The 21404-nt window shown below is 38.6% G+C and overlaps 2 protein-coding genes across 2 annotated transcripts in view; one reads left to right on the top strand and one right to left on the bottom strand.

Moving 5' to 3' along the window:
* LOC117333071 (beta-1,3-galactosyl-O-glycosyl-glycoprotein beta-1,6-N-acetylglucosaminyltransferase-like) overlaps positions 1-19888 on the top strand; it is a 36340-nt gene extending 16452 nt beyond the window's left edge. The window contains exons 2-3 of the mRNA XM_033892197.1: positions 14074-14127; positions 17614-19888. Of these exons, the coding sequence (XP_033748088.1) occupies positions 17851-19347 (1497 nt within the window). The 5' untranslated portion in view covers positions 14074-14127; positions 17614-17850 and the 3' untranslated portion in view covers positions 19348-19888. The remainder of the gene's footprint in view (positions 1-14073; positions 14128-17613) is intronic.
* On the bottom strand, positions 1582-2985 carry LOC117332248. Its single transcript, XM_033891132.1, has 2 exons — positions 2764-2985; positions 1582-1920 (listed from the first exon to the last, which is right to left on the bottom strand). Exons 1-2 carry the CDS (start codon positions 2983-2985, stop codon positions 1582-1584), a joined length of 561 nt encoding a protein of 186 aa, XP_033747023.1.
* Positions 19889-21404: the final 1516 nt, after the last annotated feature.

The raw sequence follows: 21404 nt of genomic DNA, 5'->3' as shown, positions 1-21404 counted from the left end.
CAAATCAAACATAAAACATAAGTAAAACATAAATGATAAGACAATAGATGAAATAAACAGGATCTATCCTAGTGACGGACACATAACTATCCCTTTGGTCCATTGATTATACCGAGGAGAGCAGCAGAGACATCCTTGTCTTGAAGGGGACCTGTCCTTGTCATCTCAACCAAAAAGTTGGCTCGCACTTGCCAATCCGGCAGTTCCTTGGTGCGCTGACTACAGACATAGGTCCCACTTTCCATCCACTTAGGTTTTGTCCTGGCTCTCTGTGATCGTCTAGGAGCAGGACAATCCTCTGGGTCACTCTGTGATGACTTCACTGTCTCCTCATCAGTGTCATTTCCTACGCCGCCATCTTCTGTTGAGATCGGTTCTAGGAGAGCATCCTCTCCGGCGTCCTGATCCTCAACATCAGCTTCCTCCTGTTCTTCTCTGCTGACTTCTTGATGATTAGCATTGGGTCCGGACGTAGCGTGGTTGTTGACGCTAACTCCCAATGCTATCATCTCATCATCCGAAGAGGTACCGTCATCCGAAGAAACATCTTCTTGGATGCTTCGAGGCGGTCTCCTAGGAACAGATGGCTTCCGTGCCCTAGGGGCTGGCGTAGGCTTCATCGTCTTCCCAGGAAGAAAGTTTATCGGGAGTAAAAGGTTACTGTGCACTGTGCGCAGTCTTCCGGCTCCATCTTCCCTCTTGACCTGGTAGACTGGGATGTCTTTATTTGTTTGGGCTCTTACCAAGTACGGACACTCCTCCCACTTGTCAGCAATTTTATGTTTCCCATCAAATGCAACTACCTTTACCAGAACTCGGTCACCAACAGTGAGACATGATCCACGAACTCTGGTGTCGTAGATGTCCCTCTGTCTGGTCTTTGCCTTCTCAGAGCTGGCGGCCGCAATCTCGTATGCCTTGTAAAGTCGTTGCCTAAGGGTATCCACATAACAAGTGAGGGACTCTGCTGAAGTCGTCTCAGCTTCCACGCCAAAGGCCAAGTCCACAGGGAGTCTGGGGTTACGTCCAAACATCAGAAAGTATGGCGTATGACCTGTAGAATCGTGACGCGTACAGTTGTAGGCGTGAACTAGAGCTGGTACATGTGACTTCCAGTCCTGTTTCTTTGTCTCAGTTAGGGTTCCAAGCATGTTGAGCAGGGTACGGTTGAACCGCTCACACAATCCATTGGACATGGGATGGTCAGGAGTTGTGTTGGATTTCTCCATCCCTGTAATGGTGCATAGCTCCTTCAAAATCTTTCCCATGAAAGTCTGTCCCTGATCGAAGTGAATCCGTTTCGGTAGGTCATAACGAACAACAAAATGGTTGAAAAATGCTTCCGCGGTGGTACGAGCTGTCATATTCCTCGTTGGAACAGCCATCGCATAACGGGTGAAATGATCGGTTATGTCGAGGATGTTGGCATATCCACCTTTAGAAGTCTCCAATCCAAGGTAGTCCATACAGACCAACTCTATGGGTTGATGGGTGTGGATACTAACAAGTGGTGCCCGTTCGTTGGTGGGTGTCTTCCGGCGCACACAACGATCACACTTCTTGATCCAATTATCTGTATCCCTAGTCATTCCAACCCAGTAAAACCTGTCCTGGATTAAGTCCGGTCTCGCCCTTGATGACCCATGTCATCATGTACCATTGTAAGTACAGTACAATAGGAACTCTGGACCTGGGAACAATCTGCTGAAAAATGGTATCTCCATCCTTTGTAACTTCCCGGTATAGAAGTCCATCCTTCATCCTCAATTTGTCGAAGTTCTTAAGCAAGACAGAGTGTTCCTGGGAATTGGGTAACTCCTGGCGAAGAGGTCTCTTTCCTGCCTCAACAAGTGGAATCCATATGGATAGCACCGGATGCTGCCTCTGTGCACATTTCACATCAAGTTGCTTCTCATTTGCCTAGTTGGAAATACCATCCAGAGTAGCTGCAGACATAGAAAGGCTCTCAATACACGGTGGTGACTGAATGCTATTACTGATGGCCTAGATTATGTCAGTAGAAATAACTCCAGTTTCTATGTTGTCATTCATCAAGGATGGGTGTCTCGACATCGAATCAGCATCAGCATTACTTGTCCCGGGCCTGTACTGTATGTCAAAGTCATAGTTTCCCAGGGCAGCAACCCATTGCTGAGAGGTAGCATCCAATTTTGCTGATGTGAGAATGTGTTAAAGGGTTGTTATCAGTTATCGCTGTAAATGAGCGTCCCCGCAGGTAATCTGAAAACTTATCAGTAACAGCCGACTTGAGTGCTAAGAACTCTAGTTTATGTGCAGGGTACCTCTTCTCTGATTTGGATAACCCTCTGCTGGCATATGCAATGACTCGCTTGGCATTGTCCTGTTCCTGGTATAGAACTGCACCAAGGCCAAGCAGGGATGCATCGGTGTGGAGTTCGAACGGTTTGTCAAAGTCTGGGTATCCTACTATTGGTGGTCATGACAAACAATTCCTCAGTTCCATAAAAGCCTCCTCCTGATCAGATCCCCATACCCATGGCTGTGACAGTGACTCATTCTTCTTCTGTCCCTTCCTCCCTTTTGTCTTCACGGCATTAGGATGGTTAAAGGTCTGGCAACACGGCTGAAATTCTTGATAAATCTACGATAATACCCGATAAATCCTAAAAATTTTCTAACTTCCTCTGGTGTCTCGGGTCTGGGCCAGTTCTCAACCTTAGCTACTTAGTCTGGATCAGGTTCAATTCCATCCTCTGAAATGACATGGCCAACGTACTTTACTTTCTTCTTGAACAAGGAACACTTGTTTGGTGCCAACTTCAATCCCGCTTCAGAGATCTTTTGAAACACTTGGTTCAAATTCTGTAGGTGTTCCTCATAAGTCTTCGTAAAAATTATGACATCATCGATGCACACATAGCAAATCTTGCAGTGAAGCTCACCCATCACTTCTTCCATAAGCCGCTGATAGGTAGCTGGAGCATTGGCCAATCCAAAAGGCATGCGATTGTACTCATAAAACCCAGCGGTCCTACGGTGAAGGCTGTTCTCTCCTTATGCTCCTCTTCAATGTCCACCTGATGATATCCTGATTTCATGTCAATCACAGAGAAGAATTTGTTGTCCCGCCAGAGAATCTAACATCTTGTCAACTCTAGGAAGAGCGTAGGCATCATTAATTGTACGTTGGTTTAACTTGCGAAAGTCCACACAAATTCTAAGTGCTCCAGATTTCTTCCGTACAAGAACCACGTTGGAAGTCCTCGGAGAATGAGATTTCCTGATGATACCAGCAGCCAACATCTGTTGTAGATGACTTCTAACTTCTTCAAACATGGATGGTACTATCCTTCGACATCTCTGCTTAAATGGCGTGTTGTCATCTAGGTCAATGCGATGCTTCACTTCACTAGTGCGTCCAATGTCTATATCACTAGTGGCAAAGATGGGCCTGAACTGCTCCAACAGCTGTCGTACTCGGGTACATTGGTCTGTGGTAAGGTTATCCGAACACACTTCTACTTGGTCCAGTGCATCTTCTAAGTTAGTGTCCTCAACACGATGAACATCCTCCACAGTAACTGGCTGTAGTTCACATATCACAGCTCTAGGTTGGATAGTGACTGTCCGCGTGGATAGGTTGCTGACATGTATCTGCACTGGGGATGGGTGGTCATGGGCATAAGAAACTATACTTGGCGTAATATCCAAATCCTCAGGAATAACAGAGCCACGTGTTGATTGAAGTAAAGCACATACTCGAGGATACGGTATACAATGATCCATATAGCCATCCAGCATTATGGTCGAGTTTGGTGTTATGGTCACTGGCCTCTGTCCCGCACTTCTTACAATGGCAAGTCTATCATGGTTCCTCTTCAGTTTCTGTTCTCTAAGTACCATGCACCTGAAGGCTAAATACAGATGAGTCACAAGTTTGGCTCTTTGTAGAAATGAAACGCCACATTCTTCTTTAACTGCAGTCATCAGAACGTCTAGTATATTGGTTCCAACTAGAACTGGTACTGTAGTGTTGTAGGGGCTATTGGGTACGACGAGAAATACTCCTTTGAGTGACGCTGCCTCATCCTCGATTCCAGCACCAAGGAATGACACATCAGCCTCTATTATTCCTTCATAAGGTAATAATGTCCATCAGCACATTCTATCTTCAAAGCAGAATCAAGTGGACGCAACTCTAGATGTTGAAGATGTTGCTGATAAAAATCCTAGCTTACTGTTGAAACAGTAGAACCGGTGTCCACTAGTGCTTTGACATGGTATCCCTCTATGATAACCTCCGACTCACTGGCTGATCCCACTAAATCAGCTGGTTCTCTCGTCCGTCGTCCCTTCTGACCTAACGTCTGCCCCCCGACGAAGGTCCTTTTCCCTGTTTAAAGGATCATTCCTAAGATGATCGAGTCTCACCCGGCATCCAACAGCAATGTGTTATTTCCATTTAGGTCTTCGGCCTATGACAGTGGTTAACTGTGATTTTTACTTGTATTATCTATAATTTTAAATATATATATAAACTACCGTATTTCTATATAACTCCATTTAATATTGTTTTCATATCTATATACATCTTCATTATATCTCGCCGAAACCTATATATTTTTTTATATTTATTTTTACTTTTAATGGACATGTTCATCTGATTTATCTATAGCACGACATGTTTCGCCGTCTAGCTCAGCGGTCACAATAGAAATAGGTTTCTCGAAGTTTGATGACAAAAAATTAAACTGCTTCGAGACTTGCGTTTCAAATTTATTTTGAAAATATTTTAAAACGTAGCTATCGTAATTTTGTGCATGTTTGCTAGCCGCTCCAGTTTACCTCCTGGCGCCTGACTGCGTGTAGGCAGACGGTTAAGTCGATTGGGGTGCGCCATATCCGGCAAGGTCACGAGAATCTTCCTCAAAAACGACAGCTACTGCATGTTTCACAGTTCTTTATCGTGTGCATATTTTGTGATCAAAGATAAAATCTGAAGTTTGTGTGGAATCGATAAGACAGAAGATTCTCTGTATTTACATTGCTATAGATATTATCAGAGATTAAAATTCGCGAGAAAACACTGGCTTCCCTCTAATTCTCTACAATTACTTAATTCATAAATTAAATCATACAACATCATATCACTGCTCCTACTGTGGTTGTCGATCGTTCGTCCTAATGTGGTTGTCGATGGGCCGTCCTAATGTGGTTGTCAATGGTCCGTCCTAATGTGGTTGTCAATAGTCCGTCCTAATGTGGTTGTCAATAGTCCGTCCTAATGTGGTTGTCACTATTCCGTCCTACTGTGGTTGTCAATAGTCCGCCCTACCTTGATTGTCAATGGTCCGTCCTACTGTGGTTGTCAATGGTCCGTCCTACTTTGGTTGTCAATGGTCCATCCTAATGTGGTTGTCAATGGTCCATCCTAATGTGGTTGTCAATGGTCCGTCCTAATGTGGTTGTCAATGGTCCGTCCTACTGTGGTTGTCAATGGTCCGTCCTAATATGGTTGTCAATGGTCCATCCTACTGTGGTTGTCAATGGTCCGTCCTACTGTGGTTGTCAATGGTCCGTCCTAATGTGGTTGTCAATGGTCCGTCCTACTGTGGTTGTCAATAGTCCGTCCTAATGTGGTTGTCAATAGTCCGTCCTTATGTGGTTGTCAATAGTCCGTCCTACCTTGATTGTCAATGGTCCGTCCTACTGTGGTTGTCAATAGTCCGTCCTAATGTGGTTGTCAATAGTCCATCCTACTGTGGTTGTCAATGGTCTGTCCTACTGTGGTTGTCAATGGTCCGTCCTAACGAGGTAGTCAATGGTCCGTCCTAATGTGGTTGTCAATGGTCCGTCCTACTGTGGTTGTCAATGATCCGTCCTACTGTGGTTGTCAATGGTCCGTCCTAATGTGGTTGTCAATGGTCCGTCCTAATGTGGTTGTCAATGGTCCGTCCTACTGTGGTTGTCAATGATCCGTCCTACTGTGGTTGTCAATGGTCCGTCCTAATGTGGTTGTCAATGGTCCGTCCTACTGTGTGTGTCAATGCTCCGTCCTTCTGTGGTTGTCAATGGTCCGTCCTAATGTGGTTGTCAATGGTCCGTCCTAATGTGGTTGTCAATGGTCCGTCCTACTGTGTTTGTCAATGGTCCGTCCTACTGTGGTTGTCAATGGTCCGTTCTACTGTGGTTGTCAATGGTCCGTCCTTCTGTGGTTGTCAATGGTCCATCCTTCTGTGGTTGTCAATGGTCCATCCTACTGTGGTTGTCAATGATCCGTCCTAATGTGGTTGTCAATGGTCCGTCCTAATGTTGTAGTCAATCGTCCGTCCTACTGTGGTTGTCAATGGTCCGTCCTAATGTGGTTGTCAATGGTCCGTCCTAATGTTGTAGTCAATCGTCCGTCCTACTGTGGTTGTCAATGGTCCGTCCTAATGTGGTTGTCAATGGTCCGTCCTAATGTGGTTGTCAATGGTCCGTCCTAATGTTGTAGTCAATGGTCCGTCCTAATGTGGTTGTCAATGGTCCGTCCTACTGTGGTTGTCAATGCTCCGTCCTCCTTTGGTTGTCAATGGTCCGTCCTAATGTTGTAGTCAATCGTCCGTCCTACTGTGGTTGTCAATGGTCCGTCCTAATGTGGTTGTCAATGTTCCGTCCTACTGTGGTTGTCAATGGTCGGTTCTAATGTGGTTGTCAATGATCCGTCCTAATGTGGTTGTCAATGATCCGTCCTAATGTGGTTGTCAATGATCCGTCCTACTGTGGTTGTCAATGATCCGTCCTAATGTGGTTGTCAATGGTCCCTTCCTGAAGCATAGATCAATATTTTATAAAGTTTTAATTTAATTAATTCAAATGAGCAACTTCCGGTCCTATGGAAGTCGGTCAGGGTGGCATCTATGTAAACTGTAAACAAAATTGCTATAAAACTGGAATTAGATAATGGAATGAAAAACTAACTACTGTGGATGTTAAAAGTAGAGTATAAAAGAGACGAGATCACTTAATTGTTCCGGTGATATATAAAGTAAATGTTGTGAGGCTATGCTTGTTCGAAAATTGGCGCCCAAGGTCGGCCGTGACGTCACCTTTGTCCCTTGTTTAGGGATATATACATGTATATGTACGACCCATCTCATATATCATATCATTTATTACGAAACCCTGTGCATACAAGGAGAAAAAGAGTAGATATTAAACATATATTTGAAACCAAATACAAATGTATATTTATCCTATTGGACAAACAATCTTCTCAGGTGTAGTTATATGCGAGTTAATTATTAAAGGAGGAAAATTAGGAAAACTGTCCTAATAAAACTCCCCTCAACATACTATATAATGTTGTGACGTAACAGTTACAGAAAATTCATGGTGATCTGGTTTTTCGTGGATACAGGCAAACCGTACTGGTTGTACGATGTTATTCCGTTCTCATTTTCAGATTTACTTCATGAATCTAGTACGAAATGGAAACGGACATCTACATTGTGTGTCATACATACTACAGTATATACGTGTAGTGATGGGGTATACTGTCTAAGTATCTGACATAACATGTAAATGTATTACCACTAGAATACTGTGGTAAACTACAATGGATGCGTGTGAACTGTATGTGCTGAGTAGGACACTTTCCAAATCTAATACTTTATAGAAAATGTGCATGAACACGATACAGTTGTACCGTACAATATTACCTTTGAAGTTCTGCAAAATATTTGATAAGAACTAGCAAAGTGTGAGACTTTATTTGTTTTATATCCGAAACCTTTCATAAAAAGATGAATACACAGCCAATGCTGTGATATGAAACATGTTTTATAAAAGTAAAACGAAAGCGAAACTTTAGAATGTAACAAGTTATACACACGCGTATAAGTGTTTATATTCCAACAGAGCCCCAGTTATATTACTAACTGAATTGATAACGATAATACGATCTAGACACACATGTTGCACTAATGGTTTCATTTGTAATCGGAACCAGCCAGATAATTTCTCAGATTAAAAGAGATTATTGATAAGCTGTGTGCCTTTAACTTTATCTGGGCGAACCTTAAATAATTCAATTAACCTTATAGATTTTCCAGTTAAAAAGCAATTACATGTAATTAAGTGTGTCAACTTCAGTTATCAATATCTTAATGTGTTTTAATTGGAAAATGTTACATATTATGTCGTGGGCTAAAAGATTGTGAATTAGATGATGAATACGATATTTGAATGTTTCTACTAGATTCAGATTCGGTGGTCGTACCAGCAGATGTATCTATTTTTGTTATTAATCAGAATTTTATATTTTATAACTGACACGTTTTTATTGTTTTTCGTCAAAACGCGTCATCCACCCTCTGTCTTTTTATTAACTTTTCACCTTAATAGTCTGGAATGACCAGGACATTTTAGACGACAGGGCTCCTGCTAATTTTATATTTTTATTTCGCGTTTAAATCAGTACGTATTCAGATCGTATTCGTACAGCATAAATGGCGCATTATTTCATTCTAGCATTCTTGACATCATTCTAGAATTATTGACATCATTCTAGACTTCTTGACATCATTCTAGACTACTTGACATCATTCTAGACTTCTTGACATCATTCTGGAATTCTTGACATCATTCTAGAATTCTTTACGTCATTCTAAACTACTTGACATCATTCTAGAATTCTTTACGTCATTCTAAATTACTTGACATCATTCTAGAATTCTTGACGTCATTCTAGACTTCTTGACATCATTCTAGACTTCTTGACATCATTCTAGACTTCTTGACATCATTCAAGAGTTCTTGACATCATTCTAGAGTTCTTGACATCATTCTAGAGTTCTTGACATCATTCTAGACTTCTTGACTTCATTCTAGAATTATTGACATCATTCTAGACTATTTGACGTCATTCTAGACTTTTTGACATCATTCTAGACTACTTGACATCATTCTAGAGTTCTTGACATCATTCTAGACTTCTTGACTTCATTCTAGAATTATTGACATCATTCTAGACTATTTGACGTCATTCTAGACTTTTTGACATCATTCTAAACTACTTGACATCATTCTAGAATTCTTTACGTCATTCTAAACTACTTGACATCATTCTAGACTTCTTGACGTCATTCTATAATTCTTGACATCATTTTAGACTTCTTGACTTCATTCTAAACTTCTTAATATCATTCTAGCAGATGACCATATCTTTTTCACGCCCGATCGGGGAATCGAACCCCGACCGCCTAGGTGAAAGTCAAGTGTGTTACCACTGTGCCACTCGACCACCCTACGGTTCCTTGTCGGGAACAAACTTGAAAAGGAATTCGCTCTTACGGAAACATACTCAATTTTACTGCATCTTGATAGTTTTATGTTATCTTTTTCTTCATATTATATATTATTCTTACAAGGTCTATTATCCCTGACCCATCAAACAAAATCACGGTAATTTAAACCGAGCTTCCAGTTTAAGTTTTGTATTCTGATACACACGTAAAATGATATACAGTACGGTGACACTCACTGTATAGTTAGTACAATGATATACAGTACGGTGAAACTCACTGTATAGTTATTACAATGATATACAGTATGGTGAAACTCACTGTATAGTTAGTACAATGATATACAGTACGGTGAAACTCACTGTATAGTTATTACAATGATATACAGTACGGTGAAACTCACTGTATAGTTAGTACAATGATATACAGTACGGTGAAACTCACTGTATAGTTAGTACAATGATATACAGTAAGGTGAAACTCACTGTGTATTTAGTACAATGATATACAGTACGGTGAAACTCACTGTATAGTTAGTACAATGATATACAGTACGGTGAAACTCACTGTATAGTTAGTACAATGATATACAGTACGGTGAAACTCACTGTATAGTTAATACAATGATATACAGTACGGTGAAACTCACTGTATAGTTAATACAATGATATACAGTACGGTGAAACTCACTGTATAGTTAGTACAATGATATGCTCACTGTATAGTCAGTACAATGATATACAGTAAGGTGAAACTCACTGTATAGTTAGTACAATGATATACTCACTGTATAGTTAGTACAATGGTATACAGTACGGTGAAACTCACTGTATAGTTAGTACAATGATATACTCACTGTATAGTTAATACAATGATATACAGTACGGTGAAACTCACTGTATAGTTAGTACAATGATATACAGTACGGTGAAACTCACTGTATAGTTAGTACAATGATATACTCACTGTATAGTCAGTACAATGATATACAGTAAGGTGAAACTCACTGTATAGTTAGTACAATGATATACTCACTGTATAGTTAGTACAATGATATACAGTACGGTGAAACTCACTGTATAGTTAGTACAATGGTATACAATACGGTGAAACTCACTGTATAGTTAGTACAATGATATACAGTACGGTGAAACTCACTGTATAATTAGTACAATGATATACAGTACGGTGAAACTCACTGTATAGTTAGTACAATGATATACAGTACGGTGAAACTCACTGTATAGTTAGTACAATGATATACTCACTGTATAGTTAGTACAATGGTATACAGTACGGTGAAACTCACTGTATAGTTAGTACAATGGTATACAGTACGGTGAAACTCACTGTATAGTTAGTACAATGATATACAGTACGGTGAAACTCACTGTATAGTTAGTACAATGATATACAGTACGGTGAAACTCACTGTATAGTTAATACAATGATATACTCACTGTATAGTTAGTACAATGATATACAGTACGGTGAAACTCACTGTATTGTACAATGATATACAGTAAGGTGAAAATCACTGTATAGTTAGTACAATGATATACAGTACGGTGAAACTCACTGTATAGTTAGTACAATGATAAACTCACTGTATAGTTAGTACAATGATATACAGTACGGTGAAACTCACTGTGTATTTAGTACACTGATATACAGTACGGTGAAACTCACTGTATTGTACAATGATATACAGTACGGTGACACTCACTGTATAGTTAGTACAATGATATACAGTACGGTGAAACTCACTGTATAGTTAGTACAATGATATACAGTACGGTGAAACTCACTGTATAGTTAATACAATGATATACAGTACGGTGAAACTCACTGTATAGTTAATACAATGATATACAGTACGGTGAAACTCACTGTATAGTTAGTACAATGATATACAGTACGGTGAAACTCACTGTATAGTTAGTACAATGATATACTCACTGTATAGTCAGTACAATGATATACAGTAAGGTGAAACTCACTGTATAGTTAGTACAATGATATACTCACTGTATAGTTAGTACAATGGTATACAGTACGGTGAAACTCACTGTATAGTTAGTACAATGATATACAGTACGGTGAAACTCACTGTATAGTTAATACAATGATATACAGTACGGTGAAACTCACTGTATAGTTAGTACAATGATATACAGTACGGTGAAACTCACTGTATAGTTAGTACAATGATATACTCACTGTATAGTCAGTACAATGATATACAGTAAGGTAAAACTCACTGTATAATTAGTGCAATGATATACTCACTGTATAGTTAGTACAATGGTATACAGTACGGTGAAACTCACTGTATAGTTAGTACAATGATATACTCACTGTATAGTTAGTACAATGGTATACAGTACGGTGAAACTCACTGTATAGTTAGTACAATGATATACAGTACGGTGAAACTCACTGTATAGTTAGTACAATGATATACAGTATGGTGAAACTCACTGTATAGTTAATACAATGATATACTCACTGTATAGTTAGTACAATGATATACAGTACGGTGAAACTCACTGTATTGTACAATGATATACAGTAAGGTGAAACTCACTGTATAGTTAGTACAATGATATACAGTACGGTGAAACTCACTGTATAGTTAGTACAATGATATACAGTACGGTTTAAACTCACTGTATAGTTAATACAATGATATACAGTACGGAGAAACTCACTGTGTGTTTAGTACAATGATATACAGTACGGTGAAACTCACTGTATAGTTAGTACAATGGTATACAGTACGGTGAAACTCACTGTGTATTTAGTACAATGATATACAGTACGGTGAAACTCACTATGTATTTAGTACAATGATATACAGTATGGTGAAACTCACTGTATAGTTAGTACAATGATATACAGTACGGTGAAACTCACTGTATAGTTAATACAATGATATATTCACTGTATAGTTAGTACAATGGTATACAGTACGGTGAAACTCACTGTGTATTTAGTACACTGATATACAGTACGGTGAAACTTACTGTATATTTAGTACAATACATATGCATTATGGATTTGTTTTTACGAATATGCAAGATGAAATGAATTAACATAGTTACATGTTATCAAATTCCACTGTCTATTTCAACACTGAAGAATAGCTGCCTCCTCTCATACATCACTACTATGTACAAAAGGCTTCACTCTGATAGCATTCGTGACAAGTTTCAACGACTAAGGTTGGACAAGTGTAATTTATAACACGGGATTGCAAGGAATAAATGTTGTACGTAAATAGTGTGGTGAATACATTTCCTTCTGTGAGAGGGGAGTGATTTGTTTAAACAAAGAATTTGAATTTAAAGCATGGTCAACTTTCGTTTTCTTTCTATGGAGACATCAGTAAACAATAAACATAAAAATATACAATGTTATATGAAACAGACTATACTGACTCATTATATAGAGAAACATGTCCTACCACTACTGCAAAACTATATTTGTTTATTTTCTGTTAAGTTTCGGAAACATCTCCATATCAAGACAAGGATATGTTATAGGTTAGAGACCCTTTAAGGGAGATATAGTGAAATTCCCAATTATTCTGCAAAAGCAAGTAATAAAACAATAAGTATTACTGGTGATGTCACGGACACAACCGGTGTTACTGGTGATGTCACGGACACAACGGGTATTACTAGTGATGTCACGGACACACGGGGTATTACTGGTGGTGTCACGGACACAACGGGTATTACTGGTGGTGTCACGGACACAACGGGTGTTACTGGCGATGTCACGGACACAACGGGTATTACTGGTGGTGTCACGGACACAACGGGTGTTACTGGCGATGTCACGGACACAACAGGTGTTACTTGTGGTGTCACGGACACAACAGGTGTTACTGGTGATGTCATGGACACAACAGGTATTACTGGTGGTGTCACGGACACAACAGGTGTTACTGGTGGTGTGACGGACACACCACGTGTTACTGGTGATGTGACGGACACACCAGGTGTTACTGGTGGTGTCACGGACACAACGGTTGTTACTGGTGATGTCACGGACACAACGGGTGTTACTGGTGATGTCATGGACACAACAGGTGTTACTGGTGATGTCACGGACACAACAGTGTTACTGGTGATGTGACGGACACAACGGGTATTACTGGTGGTGTGACGGACACACCAGGTGTTACTGGTGATGTCATGGACACAACAGGTGTTACTGGTGATGTCACGGACATGAAAGGTGTTACTGGTGGTGTCAAAGAAACGCTGGCTAATTGATCATCCCGTGATGCTTTTGTAATACGGAAACACAGTGAATCTTTTTGTTTCATGCATGACTTTTTGATGGAAAACAATTAAAAATCAGAAAATAAAACCTACACAGTTTTACAACTCGTCTTCATAAAAGATACAGGGCTGGAACAATCTACCTCAAATGTTGTATTCACACAAGTGTCTCGTGAATTAAACCTTTATTATAAACTAAACTTTCAGAAGACATTATATCAAATCACTCTTCTCTAGCAAAGGTATACCATGTATTTCTAAAATATCCCACACTATCCAAAAAACATGTAGAAATATTTGTTTAGATTGAATTGACCAATCCTGTACAGGTAGATAATGACTTGTTTAAACTGGTACAGACAGCGCGTGTTTGTGAGCCAACTTCCCATACTGTATCTTCGATTAGGTCCCGTCGGTAACAATAGCGATAGTAGTTTATAATGGATTACCATAATGGAAAATGCATTTTTTCAAATCGGGTAAATATTTATAAACAAAACGCTTTTATTCTTCAGAGAGACACAGAAACATACCAGCACCTGTTTTTCCCACGAGGCGGCATGGGCCAGGTAAGGTACTTTTTTGTTTAAAATGATTTAATTAAGGCGTTTTTATACTTTATGATAGGAAAGTCAAACAAATGGGTTTTTAATAACCGGTTATTGGAACCAAGCAACCGGAAAAGGGTGTCATGGTTCACCGGTTACCCGGACCGCAAACCGGTTACCAAAATCGGCAACCCAATAATCGGAAGTACATGTATAATTTGTCGCGTTATTTAGAGAAAGTCTAAAATCTGACCTGAACCAGTGAAGTATAAGTTGTTTTTATGTTAGACATGTCTAAAATCTGACCTGAACCAGTGAAGTATAAGTTGTTTTTATGTTAGACATGTCTAAAATCTGACCTGAATTGAGATAAAAGATGCCTATAGTGGAAGTGTTATATACCATATACAATAGATATGTTATACATGTATATTAAGTTTGGACGGTACTGTATCCGAATCCTAAATAGTACACTTCATTTAGTCACAATGGAAGTTTATTTAATCATAAGTTCTGGTTAAAAACTCTCGCCCTCAATTATTCTCGTATGTGTTTTAGTTGTGAGAAAGGGGAGGATACATTCAATAAATATATTTGTACCATACATAGCCTATATATTTATTATTGTACCATACATAGCCTTTATATTTATTATTGTACCATACATAGCCTATATATTTATTATTGTACCATACATAGCCTTTATATTTATTATTGTACCATACATAGCCTATATATGTAGTATTGTACCATACATAGCCTATATATTTATTATTGTACCACATATAGCCTTTACATTTATTATTGTACCATACATAGCCTATATATTTATTATTGTACCATACATAGCCTATATATTTATTATTGTTCCATACATAGCCTATATATTTATTATTGTACCATACATAGCCTTTATATTTATTATTGTACCATACATAGCCTATATATTTATTATTGTATCATACATAGCCTATATATTTATTATTGTACCATACATATCCTATATATTTATTATTGTACCATACATAGCCTATATATTTATTATTGTTCCATACATAGCCTATATATTTATTATTGTACCATACATATCCTATATATTTATCACTGTACCATACATAGCCTATATATTTATTATTGTACCATACATAGCCTATATATTTATTATTGTACCATACATAGACTATATATTTATTATTGTACCATACATAGACATATATTTATTATTGTACCATACATAGCCTATATATTTATTATTGTACCATATATAGCCTATATATTAATTATTGTACCATACATAGCCTATCTATTTATTATTGTACCATACATAGCCTATTTATTTATTATGGTACCATACATAGCCTATATATATATTATTGTACCATACATAGCCTATATATTTATTATTGTACCATACATAGCCTATATATATATTATTGTACCATACATAGCCTATATATTTATTATTGTACCATACATAGTCTATATATTTATTATTGTACCATACATAGCCTATATATTTATTATTGTACCATACATAGCCTATATATATATTATTGTACCATACATAGCCTATATATTTATTATTGTACCATATATAACCTATATATTTATTATTGTACCATACATAGCCTTTATATGTATTGTACCATACATAGCCTATTTATTTATTATTGTACCATACATAGCCTATATATTCATTATTGTACCATACATAGCCTATATATTTATTGTACCATACATAGCCTATATATTTATCATTGTACCATACATAGCCTATATATTTATTATTGTACCATACATAGCCTATATATTTATTATTGTACTATACATAACCTATATATTTATTATTGTACCATACATAGCCTATATATTTATTATTGTACCATACATAGCCTATATATTTATTATTGTACCATACATAGCCTATATATTTATCACTGTACCATACATAGCCTATATATTTATCATTGTACTATACATAGCCTATATATTTATTATTGTACCATACATAGTCTATATATTTATTATTGTACCATACATAGCCTATATATTGATCATTGTATCATAGATAGCCTATATATTTATCATTGTATCATAGATAGCCTATATATTTATCATTGTACCATACATAGCCTATATATTTATCATTGTACCATACATAGCCTATATATTTATTATTGTACCATACATAACCTATATATTTATTATTGTACCATACATATCCTATATATTTATCACTGTACCATACATAGCCTATATATTTATTATTGTACCATACATATCCTATATATTTATTATTGTACCATACATAGCCTATATATTTATTATTGTACCATACATATCCTATATATTTATCATTGTACCATACATAGCCTATATATTTATCATTGTACCATACATATCCTATCGATATAATCCTTTTAACAACTCAATTTATAATATGAAAATCGTTGATCGGGTTACCACTGGCTAACATTTGTGTCCAATGGGACCCTAAAGGCCATTGATCGGCTGGTTACCATCTACTAACGTTTGTATCCAATGGTGTCCAAAAGGCCATTGATAACATTTGTGTCCAATGGTGTCCAAAAGGCCATTGATCGGCCGGTTACCATCTACTAACATGTGTGTCCAATGGTGTCCAAAAGGCCATTGATCGGCTGGTTACCATGTACTAACATTTGTGTCCAATGGTGTCCAAAAGGCCATTGATCGGCTGGTTACCATCTACTAACAAGTGTGTCCAATGGTGTCCAAAAGGCCATTGATCGGCTGGTTACCATCTACAGTACTAACATTTGTGTCCAATGGTACCCTAAAGGCCATTGATCGGCTGGTTACCATGTACTAACATTTGTGTCCAATGGTACACTAAAGGCCATTGATCGGCCGGTTACCATGTACTGACGAATGACGCCCAAAATGCTCAGGATATCGCGCACTATCGATATATGTCAACATTGTATTTCTGCTACTAATATTAATGAATCACAGATATATTTCTGTTTAATTTGGTATGAAACATTCCAGGGTCACTAAAACTACATGTTGAATAATTAAAGCGTTGTGTGTCTCTCATTGACTGGGTAGCTGGGTAGCGCAGTGGTAACGCACCCGCCTTTCATCAAGGCGACCAGGGTTCGATTCCTCAATCGGACGTTAAAAGGTAATGAGGTCACCTGTCTGACCACGTGGGGTTCCCCAGATACGGGTACTGACCACGTGGGGTTCCCCAGATACGGGTACTCCTGTTTTCTCTCACAATAAGATACCTCGCCCGCTCTCAGGCGTACCAAGAATTGGTTAGAATAAGTTGATAGAACTGAACTTTCACAATTGTTGTAGAATAATGCAATTGTGTATCCCTAATTAATCAATTAGCGGGGACGGTAGAGGCAGGTCGTCAAAACAGGGGAAGTTTCAGTAATACTTTTCAATAAATATGGCGCAATACAATTAACTGAATTTGAAGTTAGTTTCTTATAAATTGACATTTGTTTGTTTCAGTGATGAAGAAAGGTGAAGTCTGTGTAGCAGAGACGGACATGCTTGATAACATCGACTAACACGCTGGGGATAATAGACTCCTGGTGCTGACTTGGTTTGATTGTGATGTAAAAGCCTGTCCTGTTTCAATATCGCCCCGGAATTGTCGAGTATTCAAGTATTTAGTGTCAAATAGGCCATCTGTATACAAATATTTGAATGAAATTTGAATGAAAGACCTTCTTTTAGAATTTAACAATGCCTTTGTCATTTGGATCTGCGCGCGGGGTTATTCTCGGATTGACTGTTTTCTGTCAACTGGTATTTATAGGTCTGATATGGGACTCACTCAAGGTCAACACCAAGGTCGCCTTAACGTCCAATAGCTGTAATACACGGGGCCTGCTTTCGTCTGATGATAATAGCGACGACTCTTCTCACAACTCCTTCTCAATGAGAAGTCTTAGTGACGAGGAGAAACTAATAGAGATGTGCAGAATCCGTCCAAACTCCCATGTTAACTGCAGGTCGCTGTTCACGGGAGACGCCGCTGCAATAAAATCAGCGAAAAATACGAGCCACGAAAAACGTATATCCGGAAATTGTTCTTTGGACAACTTAGTGAATTCATGTAAAGTACTGATTAAATCTCATGGCTACTTGACCGACAGGACTGTTCTCAGCAAAGAGGAGCTAGACTACCCTCTAGCATTCGCCATTAAAATGCATAAATCGACCGACCAGGCCGAACAACTCCTCCGCCTGATATACCGGCCTCACAATGTCTACTGTCTATATATTGACAAGAAAGCCAGTCAAAAAGTGTTCGACATCATGAACAAACTAGCCGCCTGTTTCCATAATATCTTCATCATTCATGAACGCATTGATATCATTTACGCAAGTTTATCACATGTTTTGGCCGAATTGCAATGCATGCACGAACTTTTGGCGAGAGCAGTTACGTGGAAGTACTATATTAACCTAACGGGACAGGAATTACCACTGAGGACAAATCTGGAAATGGTGAAAATTCTTAAAGCTCTTCAGGGAACAAATGATATTGAAAGTTTCTTATTTCCGAAGCATTTGAAATTTCGTGTTCAAAAGCATTTTGCAGTTGTAAGAGGCCTTTTAAAGGAAGACAAAAATGCCACTAAGGACGATTTTTCTTTTAACATCACTTTACGTAAAGGCAGCGCATATGGGATGTTTCGAAGGGAATTTGTAGAATTTCTCCATGAAGATGATGTTGCACAAAAGTTCATTCACTGGCTGAATGATTCGCTGTCGCCAGAGGAGACGATATGGGCAACATTAAACGGTCTCCCTTGGGCCCCAGGGGGTTATTCCCTGGAGACGAGTCACGCATCTAGTACGTTCTTGTCACGTGCTGTAATATGGACCTGGGACAAGCCCCATTGTTTTGGCAGATTTTCGCGGAGCGTGTGTATATTTGGAATAGGTGACCTTCCATGGCTGTCGTCCAGACCACACATTATCGCCAACAAGTTTGACCGATTGTACGATCCCATTGCACCGGATTGCATGGAAGAATTGATACGGAATCGGACAAAGTATGAAGAGAAGGGTCTGCAACAAATGGACTGGTACTTTTATCGAAACCTTCCCCATGTAAAGTACTATACTAATCTAACAAAACAAGAAAAATCAATGGCGTTTTTGAGTAAAAAAAGAGACTATTGGACAAAACAACAGCAGTCCACATATTTAAACAGGTTACAGAGAAGTTAAAGTAAAATTCCTGAATTGATGTGTCCAGTTTCCGAAACAATGAATCATTTGCATTAACATTAATGACTCCACTTAGTTCCACATTGATGCTATCTTCATCGTAGATCTTAATTAATATATATTTCGTGTATAATAGTAACTGAAAAGTAAGTGCCTGTATAGACATTTTCTTGTTTTCAATATTAATAACTTTATCTATTGATCTATATGTTATGGTACCTTGGGAAGTCGCAAAGGTAAGGGTACTTTGGGAAATTAAGTAGGCAATGGTACATTGGGAAGTTCCGTAGGTAATTTTACGTTGGGAAATAACATGTGTAATGTTACCTTTGGGAATTCTGTAGGTAATAATACACTGGGAAGTTCCGTAGGCAATGGTACCTTGGAAAATTCCGTAGGAAATGATACCTTGGAAAATTCCGTAGATAATGGTACATTGGGAATCCCGTAGGTAATGGTACATTGGATAATTCCGTAGGTTATGGTACCTTGGGAATCCCGTAGGTAATGGTACATTGGATAATTCCGTAGATAATGGTACATTGGGAATCCCGTAGGTAATGGTACATTGGGAAATCCCGTAGGTAATGATACCTTGGATAATCCCGTAGATAATGGTACGTTGGATAATCTCGTAGATAATGGTACACCCGATAATCCCGTAGATAATGGTACGTTGGATAATCCCGTAGGTAATGGTACGTTGGATAATCCCGTAGGTAATGGTACACTTGATGATCCCGTAGATAATGGTACATTGGATAATCCCGTAGGTAATGGTACGTTGGATAATCCCGTAGATAATGGTACGTTGGATAATCCCGTAGATAATGGTACACCCGATAATCCCGTAGATAATGGTACATTGGATAATCCCGTAGGTAATAGTACGTTGGATAATCCCGTAGATAATGGTACACCCGATAATCCCGTAGATAATGGTACATTGGATAATCCCGTAGATAATGGTACGTTGGATAATCCCGTAGATAATGGTACACCCGATAATCCCGTAGATAATGGTACGTTGGATAATCCCGTAGATAATGGTACACCCGATAATCCCGTAGATAATGGTACGTTGGATAATCCCGTAGATAATGGTACACCCGATAATCCCGTAGGTAATGGTACATTGGATAATCCCGTAGGTAATAGTACACCCGATAATCCCGTAGATAATGGTACGTTGGATAATCCCGTAGATAATGGTACGTTGGATAATCCCGTAGATAATGGTACGTTGGATAATCCCGTAGATAATGGTACACTCGATAATCCCGTAGATAATGGTACGTTGGATAATCCCGTAGATAATGGTACACTCGATAATCCCGTAGGTAATGGTACACTTGATGATCCCGTAGGTAATGGTACACTCGATAATCCCGTAGATAATGGTACATTGGATAATCCCGTAGGTAATGGTACACTCGATAATCCCGTAGGTAATGGTACAGTGGATAATCCCGTAGCTAGCATAGCTAGCACATAACAATATTCGGCATAAAAATGTTTAGCATATCATGCGAGTTATATAGTTGATGGAATACTTTTATCATGTTAGATCTAAAACAATATACCAGTCCTTCGATTACACTACATATCGTTAACATTCCAGTAAAGCCGAGATAGTCGGATACTTCAGGAGTCTAGCGTTCAGTAAACGGTCGATTTGTACTGTACATAATCTCCTACCGTTACACGAGATTTTCCCTGCTAATATTACCCGATACATTCTCTACATCAAACGGCACGCGGATAACACGCGGTGCCGTAAAGATAAGGTCAATCCGTACCCCCTACAATTAATAGGTTGTGAAATTATGATATTTTCTCGAGAATATAATTATATCAATATTTGACCGGGCAGGGCGAGTGAAGCACGTGTTGTGTTGGTTATGTATCATGTTTATAACGAGGAGGTGACCCAGGTACATTCCACTAATTCGGGAATGGTGTTGCATTTTAACTACAATGTTCCCATCTCTTGAAAACGACCTGCGGTGTGTACTTGAATGTTGTGTTAACGTGATAATTAGGTTCAGCCCGCCAGG

The sequence above is a fragment of the Pecten maximus genome, chromosome 8, assembly GCF_902652985.1.
Source record: "Pecten maximus chromosome 8, xPecMax1.1, whole genome shotgun sequence".
Lineage (NCBI taxonomy): Eukaryota > Metazoa > Mollusca > Bivalvia > Pectinida > Pectinidae > Pecten > Pecten maximus.
This window is presented reverse-complemented; position numbering and strand designations above follow the sequence as displayed.